A 19,162-nucleotide genomic window follows, 5' to 3' on the forward strand; every position below is an offset into this window, starting at 1 on the left:
TCTTTTACAGCCCAAGCTCTGTCTTTTTATTATACTTTCCAATCCTGCATATCATCTCATTATTATTATCCTTTTTAATTTTTAATTTTTTGATTTTCCAAGACAGGGTTTCTCTGTATAGCCCTGGCTGTCCTGGAACTCACTCTGTAGACCAGGCTGGCCTCGAACTCAGAAATCCGCTTGCCTCTGCCTCCCAAACACTGGGATTAAAGGCGTGCGCCACCACTGCATAGCAGACTGTCTCATTATTGAAAGTACAGCACTTATAGCTAGGTGTGGTGTTGCATGCTTTGTAACTCCAGCGCTTAGGAGGCTAGCACAGGAGCATCACAAGTTCAAGGCTAACCTGGGCTAAACAGAATGAGTCTGTCTGGGAAAAAAAAGTACAGTAACTTTCCAGAACACCTTTCCATAATCATACCGGCAAATGTTCTCAAATTTTACAGGGTAATAAGCATCTTCATGGTGATTTCCTTCCGGGTAAGATTCTTTTTTGTTTGTTTGTTTGTTTGGTTGGTTGGTTGGTTGGTTGGTTGGTTGGTTGGTTGGTTGGTTTTTTCGAGACAGGGTTTCTCTGTGTAGCCCTGGCTGTCCTGAACTCACTTTGTAGACAAGGCTGTCCTTGAACTCAGACATATGCCTGCCTCTGCCTCCCAAGTGCTGGGACTAAAAGTGTGTACCACCACCGCCCAACTAATATTCTTTTTTGTTTTTAATATTTTATTTATTCCTTGATGATTCCATACACTCACACAATGTATTTTGATTATATCCATCCACCATTACCTCTCTCTCTCTCTCTCTCTCTCTCTCTCTCTCTCTGACAGGGAGACCGTCACTGACTTGTGGCAAAAGTGTCTGTAGACATTGCACCCCTCATTAAGTCCCAGAGTACCCTGCCTCTTCCTTGTGCTCAGTCTCATCCCCCCACCCCAGCCCACTCACTGCCCCCCCTAGCACTGCCAGCCTGCTTCAGCACACACGGCCTCTCCTGCCGCTCTTCTGGGGCTTGCCAAGCCGGGAACCTGTGAGGAACCTCCCCAGTCACTCTGTGGAGCCTCTTTCTTTATAGTTCCTGCTTCAGGGAGCTCTCTCATCTGCCTCAGAATAGTCTTGTGTCCAAAATGGGTTTCAAATGGCCCTGCTGCAGTTCCAGGTATGGAGGTCCTCTGTGGGGAGCGCCATCTCCACAGTCAGTCACCGAAACGTCCAGACCCTTTGAAGTTCATTTCCTACAGTGTCCAAGGCTCAGGACATGTGGCCTAGTTATCTATTTCCAGCTGTCTGCATCTGTAATTATCTATGTGCCCCTAGGGACTTGTTTAGAATTCTTTATTTCTCTCCTAGACTGGATCTTCCACGGCCCTGGACCTGGTGTCAGAAGCATTGGCCATTCCTCAGCCCTGGCCTGTATCTCCACCAGACCTTTGTCTCCCTCAGCATAGGCATGAAAGCCGCCAGGGTGTGTTCAATTCATCCTTGCCATTCCCTGAGGCAAAGGAGGATCAGAGAGGGTAGCATATCCCCTCTCCAACCCATCCGAGACTTGCCACTCCCACAGGATGGATGTATCTTTTTCTGAGGGCCCATAGCTTCCTCTGCAAACCCACTTGCCTTTCTCAAGAGCAGGCAGATGCGTGTTCTAGAACTGATGGTTTGGAGGTGCTGCTGCTCACAGACTCCAAGGGGTTGCAGGATTCTTCCTGGGTCCTTTTGAGGTTGGGAGAGCTCATGGCACCATGCCACGTGTGTCCTGTGGGTCTAAAGCCTTTTGTGTGGCCTGAGAACTGTCATCTAGATGATAATGGAGCCGTGCTTTGTCCCGCCAAGGCCTTGCTTCTGTGCCTAGGGTTGAATTTGTCACGGGCCATTTACTGCAGCCTCTAGCCTCCCGTTAGCCAGCTGATGTGGCAGCAAGAGGTAATGGCTGCCGCCGCAGAGACAGATGGTGCTGGCGCCAGCCAAGGTGTGACTCGATACAGTCCCCAAGGTGTTTCCTGTCCATTCTGCTCCTCTCCACATCTCCCTGAAGCTAGCAACCAGGTCATTGAATTGAGACTGTCTTGGCGTTCTTCTGAAGAGAGAGGCAGGCTCCAAGCCCACCAGGGTCACGCCAGCTCAGCCTTCTCCATAGACCCCTGCCCTCCCAGTGGATACCCCCCAGAGGGCAGATGGGGAATGAGAGCAGTAGCCCTGGCTGTCCAGCCATGCCCTGGTCTGTGTGTCTCAGAAACATCTCTGTCCCACCTTGCTTACAAACTTGCCAGACATGACCTTGACCAAACTACCTCTGTGAGTCTCCCGCCATGTGGGCTCCAGGCCCAGTGGACTGGCTACTCTGTCCTCTAGGGTGAGCTGGCTCTGAGTAGGCTCTCTGGGGTCGTCCCTGACGTCCAGAGTCAGGATTGATATGCAGCCAACGTAAGGGATCGGGACTCAGTGGTTTCTCAAATGCAAATGCTAACCTAGTAAATCTGAACATGGTTCTGTTTGGAAATGGGGCTATTGCAGAAGTGACTACGGTAAACGGAGGTCCCCAGGGCAAGCCAAATCCAACACAACTATGTCCTCATGAAGGAGACTGGACAGAGGGATGGCTCTGTGGGGACCAGAAGATGATGCTTGCCCTCTGTGAGTTAAGGACTGTGGAGAGTGGGTGGCACTGCACTCCACCAGATGGAATTTTTGTTTGAGGCTGTAGTCTGCCATCTGCCACATGTTTGTCCCCCTGGAGTTCCCGGTGGCTCCCTATTGTTCTGGGACCTGTCTTGGTTCTGTGATTGAGTGTCCTGGGCCCCTGCCCTCCTAAGTCCTCCTTTATTTGTTTTTAAGATGTATTTATTTTATGTATATGAGTACACTGTAGCTGTCTTTAGACACCCCAGAAGAGCGTGTCAGATCCTATTATAGATGGATATGAGCCACCATGTGGTTGCTGGGAATTGAACTCTGGACCTCTGGAAGAGCAGTCAGTGCTCTTAACCACTGAGCCATCTCTCCAGCCCAATATATGATTTTTTTTAAAGATTTATTTATTTATATGAGTACTCTGTAGGTGTCTTCAGACACACCAAAAGAGGGCATCAGATCTCATTACAGATGGTTGTGAGCCACCGTGTGGTTGCTGGGAATTGAACTCAGGACCTCTGGAAGAGCAGTCGGTACTCTTAACCACTGAGCCACCTTTCCAGCCCCCTAAGTCCGTCTCTAACAGCTGGCAGCGAGGACACCTACATAAGCGCCGATGCTGGATGGATGTTGACGGCTCAGCTAGAAGGTAGACATGGGCCCCGTGGTCTTGAAGTTTCCCATTCCAAAAGCATGAGGGCAGTGGTTCTATGGGAAGCTTGGCATGCTGTCTGGTGTGGATCCGAGGACGGTGTCAGGTTTACCTCTTGTTGTTTGGGCATGGGCACACCCACAGTGTCCCCTTTGCTGTGAAGTTGGCAGTATGTCCTCCATTCTCTCAGTGTTCACAGAGGGGCCAGGTGGGGTTCTAAGGAGCCTCTTGTTACCCCTTGAGGGGGCCACAGCTCAGTCCCTCCCAGCTCCCAGCCTCTCTGTCTCGTGGTTTGATCTGTTCCTTTGGTAAGGCTAGTTCCCACGAGCTATTGCAGCCAAGGCAGAGCCTGCGGAGCTGGCACCATGACATTTCCAAAGCTGTGAGCTAAATAAACTCCTTCTCAAAATGGATGAGCACAACTCCTCAGAGGCTACAGAACCTGTCCCAGATGCCCCCGGCAGCGTGTGCCTGATTTATAGCCCTTGGTGTCCCAATTAGCTGCTGTCTTGGAACAAATTGCCCTGTGGTTTCATCAAGGATGGTCATTTGCCATCCATGTGGTCTCTGCAGAGACACCGAGTGGGCTGGTCTGTGCTGCGATCCCCACTTGGATGGCCCTGTCGGTGCCAGTGAAAGCATTCTGGGCTGCAATGCCCGGCTGTTCTGGGTGGTGCCCCCGGTGTGACTTTAGCTGACACCAAAGACCATATGGTGCTGTTCTGACCACTGATCTTCCTCCCAGCTTGTGGCTTGTAAGTAGAACAGCTTCCCAGATCCAACTCAGCCTCAGCGTTGCTTTGTTCATTTGGGGCAGGAAGCACTGCTTCCAGGCTGCACGTGGGTTATGGGCTACTAGGTTCCTCATTTTTTCTCCTGGCAGTGGACTTCCTGCCTACGTCATCAGATGCAGGGTATATGGTCAGTGCCTGAAGACTGCGAGCAGATGACACTCAGAAGTCAGAGTCCATAAAAGACCCCTTAGCCTGACTGATTCGGGGTACTTGCAACATGTTAACAGTTCAGGAACCTGACTGATTCAGGGTACTTGCAACATGTAACAGTTCAGGGCCAGGCATCGAGGGAGACTCCAGAAGCCCAGTGTGGATACTGTGTTTCCCTTGCTACATCGGAGGACAGGGAAGAGAGGATGATGGGAGAGTTGTAAGCCATCATATCTGGGTCACTGAAAATTCACAAAGGAAGCTGTGTAAGATGCTAGGGCCGAGTGTAGACTAGACCCCAGCAGGACATGTCTGTGTGTCCAGCCATTAACTGCCTTGTTAGCGTCATCTGTACCAGAGGGACTTGGAGGTCAGGCTCCACTGTCCACAGTTAAGAAGTTCTCGGTACAGGGAGCTTTCTGGCATGGTGACAGCCAGCGCAGGACGGGGCTGTGGCATGTACCTTGACACAAACAGCCACTGCAAGTCACACCCATCTGAGTTGCAAGTGGCAGTATCCTCACCCTGACCCAAATGACCCTATCATCCTTCTGGATAGCTGGAACTGCTCTCTGCTGTGCACTTCTGGCCCCTGGTCCCTCCTGCCACACAGCTGGCTCTGGGATCTCCTGTCAAATTTGTTTTCGAGCTGTCTCTGTTCACAGTGAACTGCAACCCAGCATTGTATGGAACTGAGCTACGGGCTCACTGATATTCCTGTGACAGACGGCAATCACAGCAACTGGTTGGGCTACGGGTAGACTGGTTCAAGTCTCCACAAGGCTGCCCAGCTTCACCTGGAGAAGCTGCTGCCCATGGCTCCAGGCGCTGTTCTGTGTCCCCTGCTCAGACTGTCCAGTTCCATTGTTCTTGGTTTCTATCAGCTGAGCTGCTCTCCAGCGACAGCCACATCGATGGCGTGTCCATTGATCCATGGCTCTCACGCCATCCTCTCAGATGACCTGGCCCAGCACACTGCTCCATTGCCCCAGCCTGCGCTCCTTGGTTCTTGGCACTGGCTGCCACTGTAGCCCGGAAGGCTCTATCCTGACACCAAGTGCTCTCCTTAATCTGCGCATCTGCCAATGCGGCCGTCAAATGGACTGGCCACGCCTCTAGAAAGCCTAAATATCACGTTTACTGCCATCTCCTTGGAGTCCAGAAGATGGAATTTCCAGATTTTCTATAGCTGGAAAATGAATGCTTTCCCCTGACAGACAGCCCGATGGACAGAGGGCCTGGTTGTAGTAGACAGTGATGAGGTCATGCCGGTCCCCACAAACAGAACCAAACCCCAGGCTCCAGGACACACTGCTGACCTGTTGTTATACCTGGCTAGTCTGCTTTCTGCGGACTCAACAAGGGTCCATGCTGCGCAATGCCAGGTAGCACAATCCCTCATTCTCCCAAAAGGCACAGCTGTAGATGGCTGCACATCGGATACAGCTTCTGACCTAAGAAAACAAAGTATTTAAGAGACACCATTTCTAGCACTGCGGCTTTCTTGAAAAAGTATTTTATTAATACGCTTGAATGTACAAATGGAAAATAAATACATGATTCTACCTGGTCGGCGGAGTGGGCCACAGGCCCTGTCTGTGCTCAGGGTCTACCTTGGTGCTTGGGACGGAGACCGGGCAGTAGCTGCGTGGGGGCTGCTCAGTGCACAGCACTGGGTGGTGTGGGAAGGGGGGGTACTGGTAAGTACCAGGTGACGGACCTGGGGGTGCCCTGGCCAAGGCTGTGCCGCCTCTGCCTCCTCTGGTGGAGGGTGAGGCCCAGAACAGGGTTTCATAAAGCAGGGGCGTGTCTCAGGCATGGCCTTTTGAAGGCCGTTTCTGTTGCTTCTCTACTTCTCAGCGTGTGCAATGGGGGGGTGGGGTTCCGTCCATGTGAGGTGAGGGAGTCCCTGGCGAGGCTCGAGGGCTGTCCTATGGTTCCCTGCGCTCTGATGACAACAGTGCCTGAGCCATTCACTCCAGGAGGAAATTAGTGGGGTCACCACACAGGTGGGGGCTGAGGCAAAACCTGGTGTTTGCTCGCACGGGCCAGGTGTGAAGTGATCTCAGTAGTCACCCCAACACCTCGGGGGCCTGCCTGCACGCCTGAGGGCGCTGCCACACACGGGCCGTTCTCAACTTGCTCAGGAAGGTGGCCGAGAGGCCTGTGTTAGAGCTCACAGATGTTCTCGCATTTCTGGACGAGCGCACAGGTGGCATCTGCGATGGAGACATGGGTTCTCAGGTCCTGAGAGAAGACACGGTTGTGATTCCTGAAGGTGGCAGAGCCTAGATGCAGGTAGATGTCAGCCCGTGTTCACAAGGGGGCTCGGGCTTTAGGTGTGTTGCCTCCCAAGTGGAGGCCTCCTCGGGGACCCTGTGACCGAGTGACTGGCAGGTGGTGGCTAGATGGCCCTCAGTATGCGATCTTCCAGTGCGTGGGCTGCTCGCACGCTTTCTCCTGGTCTCCACAAAACCGGTTGTATGTGGTCTTGGGGTCCAACCCCAAGATCTCTCTCTCTTCGTGGATCCGAAAGGAAAATGTGGAAACGGAGGTGCCAATAAAAAACCTGCAGAGCAACGAGACGTTACCTGGGACCGGCAGTGGGTACAAGGGCCACACCCTCCCACCAGAGGCTCTGGTGCCCTCAGCACCGTGGGCACCTGCCTGGGTCAGTCTGTACCCCAGCAGCCACTGGGCCTGCAGACCTCCACCTGGCTGTCCAGCTAACACCGAGGACTTGTGCCCATCTTGGCACCCTGACAGTGGCAGGGACTATCTACACACACGCTGTCATAGCTAAGGGAGCCCCTTTTCCAGGGTGCTTCAGATTCCTGGGGTGACAGAGCGATGCAGCCAGCCCTGGCTCCTATACCCGGGACCTCTGATGGCATTTGAGTGACCAACTGGTCTAAGAAGAGCACTGGAGTGCTATGTCACATGACTATCTTGAAACTCCAGGGCCTGAGGCTCGCCCGCCTGTGCAGGCATCAGGTGGGCTGCATTAGCATCGGGGTGGGCTGTGCTGATGGCGGAGGCAGCTACAATCAGCTGGGTGAGGTACTTTCTGAGCTGGAAATTGCAGTCAGTTCCTGAGACAGCTGTGTCTAGCGGATCCTGGGACGAACCGCAGGCTGAGAGAAAGGGCAAGCTCCAAGCTCCTCAGAGAGCACTGACAGGGAAAAAAGACAGAATGGCCTGGCTCTCATGCACACTAAACGAGCCACACCTCAGGAGGGACAGCAGCTAGAGCCACGCAGATCAAGGATGAGGCCCTCACCTACCTAGCCCTGGTGCTGGGATGGTGTCAGCGGGGACCCCGGAGGCCAGAGCACAGCAGAAAAGCAGGGGGCTAGGCGGGCACACACTAGCCTTCTAGCCCTAAGTGCACACACTCCAGGCACCTCAGCATCTGGGGCCCCCGGGGGAAGTCACACATTCTGCCTCGTTTCCCATTCTACTCGGACATTCCAACCTGAGCCCAACCCGAGGCTCCTACAGTGGATGTACAGGGGAATGGGCCGAGGCCAGCTGCCCTCCTGGAACAGTGACACAGAGGCCTCTGGCCCCAGGCAGTCCGGTGTTGCTTCAGTGGCACAAATACACCGAGGAGGCCAAGCAGCCTGGGCAGTGTCCATCTCTCAGACGGACAAATCAGACGAGATCTGGGTGGACAGCATGGAGGATGTGTGCGCACAAGACCTGAAGGGTCTGGACCCAGTTCCCAGCAAACCAAGGAAACACTGGACTGGTTGTTAGTCTAGAAAGCCAGGAAGCTTTCTCAACGGGGACAGAGAAGGCGGATGGCCGCAGCCACCTGCTCCGGCTGCTGAGTACCAGGGCAACGGGACCCTGGGAGCAGCAGGCAGCCGGGCACCTGGCATGAGCGCAGATCCACTGGTCGATGATGGCGACGCCCCCGTCCTTGTACAGCTCCAGCTCCTCCCACGTGGGCTCAAACCTCACCATTTCCGGCAGCAGCTTCCTCAGTTCTTCCTGTTCTGCGAGGCAAAGGAGAGGCCGCTGACCTTCCAGGATGAACGGGCAGGCTGTGGAGGGTCCCAAGCACCTGCCCTGCAACCGGCCGGGGAGGGGTGTGAGGCCTGACCGAGCCTGGGCCGCCTACCCTTCCTGACGGCGTCCGTGGCCACGAACACCTTGTCCAGCTGGTGGGTCTTCATGAGGCTCCGGATCTTCTTCACAGCGCCCTCCAGGCTGGGCACATCCTCCCTGTGGCCCCAGATGAAGTCCTTCCTTCTCAGGTGGACGCCAAGGTAGGGCCCGCCTAGTGCTGAGCCCAGTTTGACCTACAAAAAACAGGGAAGTGTTGGAAAGGTGCTGCCCAGAGTCCACCTGGGTACCCTGAAACGTGGTGAGACAAACGTACTCTGTAAAGCATCCCTCCAGCAGGGCGGTAGTGGCGCACGCCTGTAATCCCAGCACTTGGGAGGCAGAGGCAGGTGGATTTCTGAGTTCGAGGCCAGCCTGGTCTACAGAGTGAGTTCCAGGACAGCCAGGGATACACAGAGAAACCCTGTCTTGGAAAAAGCCAAAACCAAAACCAAAACAAAAAAACAAAACAAAACAAAGAAGACCACGAAGTAATTGATCATCACAGATACTTTATCGGGGCAAAATAAGAATCAAAAATGAATCACTAGGAGAAAAAAAAAAAAGAAAAGCTATTGAATATGTTCTTCTTCAAAGCAGGAGCATCTCAGTGACTTAATTTATTGCCTAAGCGACAGCACCTGGAACCAGTCCAGACTGCCCATGAAGCAGATACGGGGCAGTCCTAACATCCAGCGCCACAGGGGAGGTGCCCACAGCGCTCGGCCAGCCCTCGGCAAAGACAACACGGGAAACCCAGCTTCGAGGAGTACACGTACAGCCAGGAGAGGGGAATGCACAGCTGAAAGCCTGAAGGAGCTCTGAGGCAGGGGGCTGGCCTGCTTCCTCTCTGCCAGGCAGAGGCCACAGGAAATGCTGACGGCCCGCTTTTCATTGTCTATTTCCGCTTTGGGGTTCCCCACTCCTTCTTTTCCTTTTCTCTTACTTTTTTTTCCCTGAGACCGGGTTTCCCTACATAGCCTAGGCTAGCCTGGATCCTACAACCTTCCTGCTTCCACCTCTAAAGACTGGTCCCAGGCAATCTGAAAACTTACCAAAAAAAAAAAAAAAATACAAGTCACAACCCTAACTCGGCATCAAGACAAGGACTCGGCCAGCGAAGCTTGGCCCGCAGCCCTCTTGCAGGTCGGATAGATACTGAGTGTCACTCACAGGTCAGACATGCTAGCTTAAGAGAGGAGCCCCGCCCCTAGCTCCTTCTCAGGTAACAGCAGTGCAGCGCAGCTACCTTCATCCTCGTCCAGTCTTCCTCCAGGGCCATTTTATCGGCGGCGTCCGTGGAGTTGAGGTGCTGGCTCCGGAACTCGTCGCCCACGGCCCGCAAGTGCTTGGCGAACACCATGCTGCGCCGGGTCTGCACGGACAGGGCTGGGCTGAGTGTCACCAGGCCTTGGGACGGATGAGCAGTCACAGCTTCACTATCTGCCACCTGCCCCTCCTTTTCCGCAGGTGCCACCGTCCCAACCAGGTCCCAGGTGACTCCTGCTGCCCACACCATGGCCGGCTACGGGGACCTCTAGTTAATTCCTCGCCACTTAGCCAGCAGTGGTGTCACCCAAAGATCAGGAAAGGCCTATGTCGGGCCACTTCAGGGAGGGCCACCCCAGCCAGCCCCAGAGCTGGGCCTGTCTAGGCTGCAAAGCTGGCTTGCACCATCTGCCCTTGGCGGTAACATCATGTGACCTCATCACCTCAGTGTCTGCCCAGCTCCTAGCTTCACGTTCTGTTCGATTTGGGCTTTGTTTCTCGTAAACTAAACTGAACTGGATGCCTGTGTCCCTGTCGCACACCAAATACTTTGCAAACAGAGCTGCAGTTCCTGACCTGACCCCTGCCAGTGACCTCAGAATCCTGCAGGCTACCGCTCGCTCCCCTCCAGGCAGAAATGGCTCATGGCATTAGGACTTGCTGCACAAAAGTCCCCTTCCCCTACCCAAAGGAGACGTGTCCCAGCCACCTGGACATGTGGAGGGGGTGGGGCAAGGGAAGACCACTAGGTTTATGAAACACAGCATCATAAGGCAGTAGAGGGTCCTGCAGCCAAAGCTGACAGCTCGCTGCGGGGCGGGGCGGGGCACACACAGCCCATGGTTTCAGTCATGGAGGCTCAAAGCTGCTGTTGACTGTTTAAGTTTCCAAACAGGAGGGCATGCAGAGAGGGCCCCGCTGTGAGGTACTCACATCCCAGTATTCCCGGCCCCCATAGTGATCGTGAAGCAGGTTCTCAGCTCGGTCCAGCATCACAGACCTGCAGTTAAGTAAGGGAAGAAAAAGACTTCAACAATTCTAAGAGTCAAAACGATTATATCTGTACAAAATGACAGGAGGCCTTGGGCCCTGACAGACAGTCCAAGGTGCTGGGGACCCCAGCAAGAACAGCCAGCACGGCCCTGCAGAGCTCTGAGGAGCAGGGTCACGAGGCCTTACAGAGCTCAGCAGTGCACTAACCGAACACCACTAGGGAGCCGGCTGGCATGTCAAGGCTCTGTCACCTATCAGACAGGACAGCAAAGCGCATGGCTGCGGGTGCCACAGGGCACAGAACACGTAGTTCCAAAGGCAACTACCTCACTCAAGGAGGAGGGCCACGCCTTTGGGTCTCCAAGCCTCACACTTTTGATACCATCTTGTTCTGACAGAGGACGTCAGCACGTCACCAAAGCCTGACCTCGCACCACAGATTTCCGCGGTGGGGGGAACACAGAAAGTGAAACTCCACAGTAGAATGGGAAGGACTTAAGGACACCGAGGTGACATGGGGCAGGACAGGACGGAAGGAAATCTTTCCAAAACAGGCTGGATACATTTAACTATGTGCAAAATATACATTTTATCAGAGCCAGTCACAACATGCTCAATGGTGACAGGGAAGCTGCAGTTTCCAGGCCCACTGCAACTGAGGCCAGGCCAGGGCTGGGCATTCTGCAGTCAGAATCATGGCCAGTGAGGCCTTGGTGGTGACTCGGAGCCTGAAAGCAGGAGCCTGGCCTGCAGCACCCCAGGCTAGCACGACGCTCACAGCTGCTGCTAGAGAGGCTGTGGGAACTGAAGGGACGGACAGGTCTTGTGACTTCAGGGATGCCTAAAGAACATTCCTGGGGCATGGTACTCCAGCACTGCCTCCCAGAAGTAACGACACAAATCTCACAGACTCTTATGCCTGCCCCACCTGCATTTCTGGGTAGACCCCTTCCTTATGCCTATTTCCGAGGGAGAATAGGAACACCTACTATCTACTGCAGCAGCCTGATTCCAGAACCAGGGTGTGTTGTATGATCTCCAGCCCTCAGGGAAGAGAGGGCTGCAACAGCACCAGGCAATACTGTCAAAGCCCCGGGGCTCAAGCCCAATAGTGTCCACCTTCCGGCCAAGCCCGAGCCCCACGACTGTTCGAGCCTCCCTACCTCCACTGGACACACCATCACCTCTTCACAGCCCCCCACACATATTCCCAGCCGGGCTAGGATCCTCACAGCACCTCAGAGAGGAATGCAGACGGAAGCCGCAAGCGTGTCCTACCTCCCACGCCTGCAGCGGCCGCTCAGAGCACAGGAGGTGAACGGCAGATAAGGGTAAAACGGCCTTACTAAGCAGGGAGTTCAGACCACCCCCACCATGCCAGAGCACAACCCCAGCCTGAAGTCTCTCTGGGCTTCTTTTTCTCAGACACACAGCCTCCTCCAGACCCTCCTTAGCCTAGTCCCGCTGCTGTGGGCGTGGGCGTCCCACAGCCCGCTGGAGTGCAGGGAGGGGCCTGGTGAGGTATTGGGAAGTTGATGAACAGCGCAATCCCAGTGGAAGGCCTGACACTTACCGAGCAGATGTGTTTTTTAAGAGGACAGGCGCCACAATGGAAGCTGACCCCTGGACGGACAGGCAGGAGACATTCAGACCCCGTGTTTCTTCGTAGCCCCAAAACCAGCCTCTGGAAAACAGAGCCCGGCCATCCGTCAGGAGCCTGCTGACACCACCCCGTCGAAATGCGGCTCACAGGCTAGGTTCTTGTAAGAACTCTTGAGAAAGCCCACAGAACTCAAGCTTCCCTGGTCACTAACAGGAGATGGGCAGTGGAGGAGGAGTTGACAGAAGCCACGCTCTCCCAAGGCTCCTCCCACAGGGAGAGTGCTAAGTGACAGTCAGGACCTCAGACAACTTGCAGCTAAGATGGCCACGCCCACGTTCAAGTATATGTGAACAGTGAGAGGAGCCGGGCAGGCTGGTGCGTGGCTGTAAGCGCAGGGCTTTGGAGGCTAAGACAGGAAGATTGGAAGCCAAAGACTGCACTGGGGCACGTAGTGAGACCTGTGTTGGAACAGGAAGAAACCAGGGAGATGTAGCTCAATTGAGAGAGGGCCTGCTCAGCATGCTCAGGGCCCCAGGTTCAAACCCCAGCACCACAAAAAACAAACAAACAAACAAAACAGTAAAGTAAGGAGGGGTATCCTAGTGAGATGTTTTTCAAACTGGCTAGGCCTGTCTGGGAGTGTAAGGTGATCTAACGTATCAGGGCTCAGGGGCGACCCCTCAGGACAGTCTCTGTGAACCGGGTGTGTGGGGGAGGGGCGGGGGGTCCTGAACCCGCAGTGCTACCTGTAATATTCATGCTTGTCTTGTGAGTACAGCAGAGGGTCTATGCAGGGCCGTTCGTCCACCTTTTCCTCCCAGGTGCCCTCCTTCCAGCCCTCGGCGTAACCTTGTAGGACGTACACCTGGTCGATAAACGGCCCGCCGGACTCTGAAAGAGACCCCGGGACAACGTGCCACACGACTGCGGGCGCAGCTGTGCACCACGCACGCACGAACCTTGTTCGTGGATTTATTCAAGGCCTCCTTAGCCCACAAAGGCTGAGAAGCTTCCAGAGCTGATGGAGGGATCAGCGGTATGATCATGCGGGCCTGGGGGACGGATGGGGACTCGGGGGTCTCTTTGGCCTCTCCCTGTCATCTGCTTCTCCTCACTGTACCCTAACATGCTGGAGCAGGCCTCCCCTCACCCCTCCTCCTGTGTGCCACTTTGCACTGCCCCCCAACGTATGTTCACCTGACTGGTATGTCCCCTCCAAAGCTTGTTCTCACTCCTGGAGACCCCAGCATGTCCTCTCAGCATGTCTGCTTCACCCTTAACCCCCAACTGTACCCCAAAGCACCAGTGAGGGTTTGTGCAGAAAATGATCCCAGTTAGGGCAAGCAGCAAAGTCAACGGCTGTGTCTTTAAAGTCTTACCGCGTGAGGTAAGTCTGCGCATGGCTGATGGACCCATGGCCCAAGCTAAAGCAGCTCCCCTCCCACTGAGCACTCAAAGTGCCAGGCTCGCCCCAGTACAGCTTTAGTCAGTTTTGCTCCATCAGGGAGTAAAGTCTTCCCAGGAAGCCCACGGCACAGGCACCATTTTCCCTGTGGGCTTCCCCAGATCTACTCCAGCTGCAGCTGGAGGGCGGGTCGGTGGCAGCAGGGAGATTCAGCCCTGTGCCTCCAGATGCCACACCAAATGGCTGGGTGGGTTTGGGGGGTGGGGGTGGGGGAGGGCTCATCTGTGCCTTTCTTTCCCACAGTGAGAAATCCCCTGGCCTTGCCCCACAGAGGCGCAGACGGCATCTCCAGGCACCTGAGATCGTGGCTCAGGCAAAGGTCAGGCTGTCTTGGGTGAGTCTTGGGTGAGTCCAGCACCCTAAAAACCCAACCGCAGCTCTGGTTTTCCAGGACCCACAAGCGAGTCTCTGAGCTGGGCCAGGGAAGGGTATAAGCAGGCACTCGCAATGTTCTGAATTTTACATCTTTAGCCTGAATGAAAAAAAGCAAGAAAAAATGCTTCTTGTGTGCCTAGGACCAACTATGATACAGAACGTTTGACAATGAAGCAATCAGCGTAGAGAACATTCTGGAAGTAGAGCCTCCGAGGCAGCAGTCCCGGGCAGGGGCGGAGGTCGTGGTGGAATGAGGAGCTGATGTATATCATGGGTACCAACCTGGCTCTAAATGACCCCTTCCTTCCCGGGGCCTCCAGTGCAGCAGCAAAAAAAAGGCCCTGTCTTCCAACCAAAACCATGCTCAACTCTAAACACCCCTGTGCTCAGAAAAAAAACACAGTTCCTGGCAAAAAGGGGAAGCAGGGATTGGTGAGGCAAAAGGCCTCTTCACAGACCCTCAAGTACCGTGGTATGATCCCACAAGATGCACACCCTGTTGTGTGTGTGTGTGTGTGTGTGTGTCTCGGTTAAGATGGTCTGTCAGCTGCTCTCTCCTCAGCAAGGGCCACACCTGCCATGGCGGCTCAGACCCGCTTCCCCAGAGAAAGCACGGAACCAAACGCTACAAGCAGGGCCAAGCGGAAAGCAGTGCCAGGCAGCCCCGGGGCCACCAGCCATCCGCAACAGAAAAGCCTCCCAGCCTGATGCCCGCCTCACCTGCAATGAACTGCTCATACTCTATAACCGGGATGTTTTTATTGAGACTCGGAAGGTCAAAAAACTCGGACCAGGGAATCCGGACCTGGTGGATGTCAGGGCTTTGCCAGTGGTAGAGGCGGCCCCACGGGGGCAGGACAAGCACCCACTCCTCAGTCTTCAGCAGGGTCTTCAGCAAGGATGCCACCCGGATATAGACATCCCTGCGGAGATTGAAGCCTTCTGGGGGGTTGACATCATACAGAAGGTACCTAAGTAGGAAGCAAAACATAGGCCATGAGGACTTTTCACAGAGCACGCACTCCTGGGTTACAGAGAGGGCAGTTACTATGTGACAGTGATGCCAACAGCAGACACACAGTCTCTTGATAATTCAGAATGTCAACAGAACCTCAGCAGCCAAGCCTGAGAATCAGTACCACAGCCATTCCCACAGTGTCTAATCCAAAGACTCCTTCACAGTCCAAACTAAATTACTGAGGAGCCCAAAGGCCAGTTGTTTCCTCAGGGTTATCAAACCTTTGACAATGACATCAGTAATCACGATGGGCTGCATTCATTGCTATTCTGAGATGTATGTGGCCAATGGGCACAGGTTGGACCAAGCTGGTTTATGAATTAAATCTATTGACAGTTCCTGCGTTGGAAGCTAAAGCTAGAAGTATTCATTCATCCACTGAAAAATAACGACAATCCTATTATATGATCAAGGATTTTCAAAATAAAAAGGGTGAAGAGGATGGGATGGTAGTATTCCTAATTTTTGAAATTTTACTTTGGGTCTGGCCATACCCAGGTTCTCGAGACTGTTTTTGCATTAAGCTCCACTGTGATGGCACAGTACGCTAATGACACTTGATAAAGTCAAATAGTGATGTGGAATCTCCTTGAAAACGTTAGGGCCTCGCCAAAGCAAGATTCCTTTCTACGGAGAGGCGGACAGGCTTCAGTCCTATCGTCACTGGGTTTGTCTGCACAGGACCTCTGGTTTACCCTCCAATTTGGGGAATAGAGGCCGAGGAGGAAGCGCCATCTCCACGACAGCCCACACGAACTTTTTTTTTTTTTTTTTTTTTTGGTTTTCCGAGACAGGGTTTCTCCGTGTAGCCCTGGCTGTCCTGGAACTCACTCTGTAGACCAGGCTGGCCTCCAACTCAGAAATCCGCCTGCCTCTGCCTCCCAAGTCCACACGAACTTCTAACTCGCTAGGACTTAAGATGGGTTAGGTGGCCGAGCCAGGCTCCACCTCCACTCCCGGACTTTCTGGCAGAGATCTCCCGGAGTAGACGGCCAGCTTAGACCAAGGCCAGGGCGACCTTCGCCACACAGCCTTCACTCCTGCAGCCTGCGCGCGCAGTCCCGGCCCGGCTGACCCCAGCCCGCGGCTGACCCTGTCCCAGATGCCTTGCTCGGCCCGGCCGGCGCGGACGAGCTTACCGTCTGCGGGATGCCACCCCCGACAGGATGTCCGCCGCCGACTGGCCAGGCCAGAATTCTTCTCCTGTAGCCGACACCGGCCGCCAGGATGCCGCTGCCAGCAGCAGGCAGACGACGCTGAGCGCCGCCATGGCCCCGGCGGCCACGCACTTCCGGCTGCCGCGCCCCGCTCCGGAAGCGCGCCTATCCGCCCCGCGGAACGCGTCTCCAGTAGCTACGGCAACGCGACCAGACCCACGGTGCGCACGCGCCTCACGTCTTCCGGAGTATGGGTCTGTAGGCGTGGTCAGAGGTGGGGCCTGGGGTGGGGCGTGTCCTCAGCGCAGTCCCGCCCTTCCCGGGTTCTCCAGGCTGTTCTTTCCGCTGCAGGGGCTTCGGTAGCCTGTTGAGTTAGAGTCGCAGGGTCAGCATTGCGCGGGGCGCAGGTTGACCCGAGAGCAGGGAGAATTCGCTTGGTCTCATCCGGAACCCGCTGAGCAGCACAACGCCAGGCATTCCTGTTGCCTGGTGTTGTACGGTCCCGGGGTGTGGGCGGAGCTGGCCGTAGGTACTGGTCCTGCAGGACCCTAGTTGAGCGACCTTCCGAGGCGAGCACTGGCCTCCAGGAGAGGGGACGGATTCCGGACCCGAGGGCGCTCTCCCGTTCCGCGTAGGGCTCTAGCGCTGGGCGCAGCCGGTGGTTTTGGGGTCGGAGGACCGGGAATGATGGAAATGCCCGTGGAGTGACAGTGGCTTCTCTGTTTAAGTTGCATCGCCGTGGAAGTGTCTAGATCCAAGCGTTTGTACAGACCTCATTCAAGTGGTGTAATGCTCTGATGGAGTTAGTATTACCTACAGACTAACATACACATTCCGGGGCAGAAAAACCACCGACTCTGCACACTACTATTGTATGCTGTAACTAACAGTCGATATCTGATTAAAAAGAGAGTCACAGGCCGGGCGGTGGTGGCGCACGCCTGTAATCCCAGCACTCTGGGAGGCAGAGGCAGGTGGATTTCTGAGTTCGAGGCCAGCCTGGTCTACAGAGTGAGTTCCAGGACAGCCAGGGCTATACAGAGAAACCCTGTCTTGAAAAAATCAAATCCAAAAAACAAACAAACAAACAAACAAAAAGAGTCACAGATGGCCACAAAGACTGAAAACACAGCATTAAAGAGTTGAGCTTCATCAAAAAGTAAAACCTAGTTTTTGAAAGGCGAGGGTAGGAAAAAGAGAAGACAGAGCTTGGGAGAAAGCAGTCGGAATATAACAATTACCCTAACAGAGGACTTGTGTCCAAACAGAGAGATCGTTAATGTTGAGGAGTACCTCGAGATCTAGATGACCCAAAGCAGAGCGGGGAGGGAGAGGGAGAACAGACGAACACATGATGGACACGGGAAAGGCTGGGGTGGCAATGTGATGAGCTTGCGAGATGCCCCTTGGTGAAGATGTCCAACTACTGGGATTCCCACATAGTGCTGGTAGGCGGTGGCAAATGGTTCTGTTGATTGACAGTTCCTGTTCTGTTCTGTTCTGGCTGACCATGGCTGGAGTTGCCCCAAGAGCTGCCGCTGGGGAGGTAGGTAGCCCTGGAGAATTCCCCCAAATTGTCCCAAAAGTAGCCAGTTGGGATGTCGGTGATGTTTAGTGCCAGGTCGTGAGGACAGAGCTGTAGGGTGGAGTCCCAAGTCACAGAGGGGGTGGAGTATAGGACGGTCTTCCTGGTGTATCCTGTGGTCCAGGGTGGGGCATGGGGTGCTGTGGACTTTATGTGGAACCAGTTTCTCTCAGTGTTTTGGACTGTGACTTGAATCCAAGCTGGCAGAGAAAGCTGCAGCTGGCCTGCCCAGAGTGGTCAAATCATCTGTGCTTCTGGGAGAAGGAGGCACCGGGAGCCTTACAACTCCTCATGCAACTAAGACGACCAGCAGTCTAGTCAGACACCCATCCTTGCGTTTACCGAGGAAGCATAGACATGTACACGTATTAAAGGGCCTGAACTGCCTCCCCAACCACTGCGAGCTCCCGGCTCAGACAGGGTTGAAAAGCAGTGGTAGTATGCCCACTCGTGTCTGACTAGATGCCTGGCACCCCACCACTCTCCAGCATGGCCCTTACCACTGCTGGGCTGCCTAAGGCTAGCTTTCGGACTGCAGGCTGTACCTCATGTGTGGGTGGGGTACCTCTTGTTCAACCCTTTAAGACCTAGCATTTCTCACCCAGGCAGAATGCAAGACCTTTGTGCAGGGGTTTGGAGAGCGAGTGGAATATTTAAGCACATCCGTGGGACAGTAAGGACTTGGTGCTTTGAGTTATGCGCACCCCGTCTCTGGGCAGACCACCATCTTTTCCTAGATATACTGTTGGCACACACTGTCCTCCGAACAACGCACCTAGCAGCCCCAGACCCCATAAGCATCTGGCTATACACACACACACACACACACACACACACACACACACACACACACACACACGTAACCCAGTCGGAACAGTGGGATACATTTTTCTCAATGACGATCAGGCATCCTTCGCCCCGCCGCCACAGTCGCCGCCGCCGCCGCCGCCGCCGCCGCCACCACCACCACCACCAACAGTTTCTTTTTGTGGTAGTTTGAGTGAAAATGGACCCCATAGGGTCCATACAGCTTAATACTTGGTCCACAATTGGTGGAACTGTGATGGACTAGGAGGTGTGGCCTTGTTGAAGGAGGTGTGTTTCTGGGACAGACCTTGAGGTTTCAAAAGCCATTCAAGTTGCTTCTCTCTCTGCCTTTGTGTGGATAAGAAGTAAGTTCTCAGCGGCTCTCTCCACATGCCTTCCTGCCTGCTGCCACGCCCCCACCCCACCCCCCTTAACAGTTACTGAGTCTAACACCGAGAGACCATAAGCCCCAAACAGACTCTTTCTTTTATAAGTTGCCTTGATTATGGTATCTTATCACAGCAGAAAAAAAATGACACTCTTGTGATGTATTCCA

General features: G+C 54.4%; 1 protein-coding gene across 1 annotated transcript; it reads right to left on the reverse strand.

The window, feature by feature from the left end:
* Positions 1 to 5,724: 5,724 nt before the first annotated feature.
* Positions 5,725 to 16,361, reverse strand: Pofut2 (protein O-fucosyltransferase 2). The gene is made up of 9 exons (XM_052162948.1): positions 16,197 to 16,361; positions 14,760 to 15,010; positions 12,946 to 13,090; positions 12,170 to 12,280; positions 10,537 to 10,603; positions 9,584 to 9,709; positions 8,351 to 8,531; positions 8,102 to 8,225; positions 5,725 to 6,793 (listed from the first exon to the last, which is right to left on the reverse strand). The coding sequence occupies exons 1-9, from the start codon at positions 16,325 to 16,327 to the stop codon at positions 6,640 to 6,642; spliced, it is 1,290 nt and encodes a 429-aa protein (XP_052018908.1). The 5' UTR covers positions 16,328 to 16,361; the 3' UTR covers positions 5,725 to 6,639.
* Positions 16,362 to 19,162: the final 2,801 nt, after the last annotated feature.

This window comes from Apodemus sylvaticus, chromosome 19 (genome assembly GCF_947179515.1).
Source record: "Apodemus sylvaticus chromosome 19, mApoSyl1.1, whole genome shotgun sequence".
Classification (NCBI taxonomy): domain Eukaryota; kingdom Metazoa; phylum Chordata; class Mammalia; order Rodentia; family Muridae; genus Apodemus; species Apodemus sylvaticus.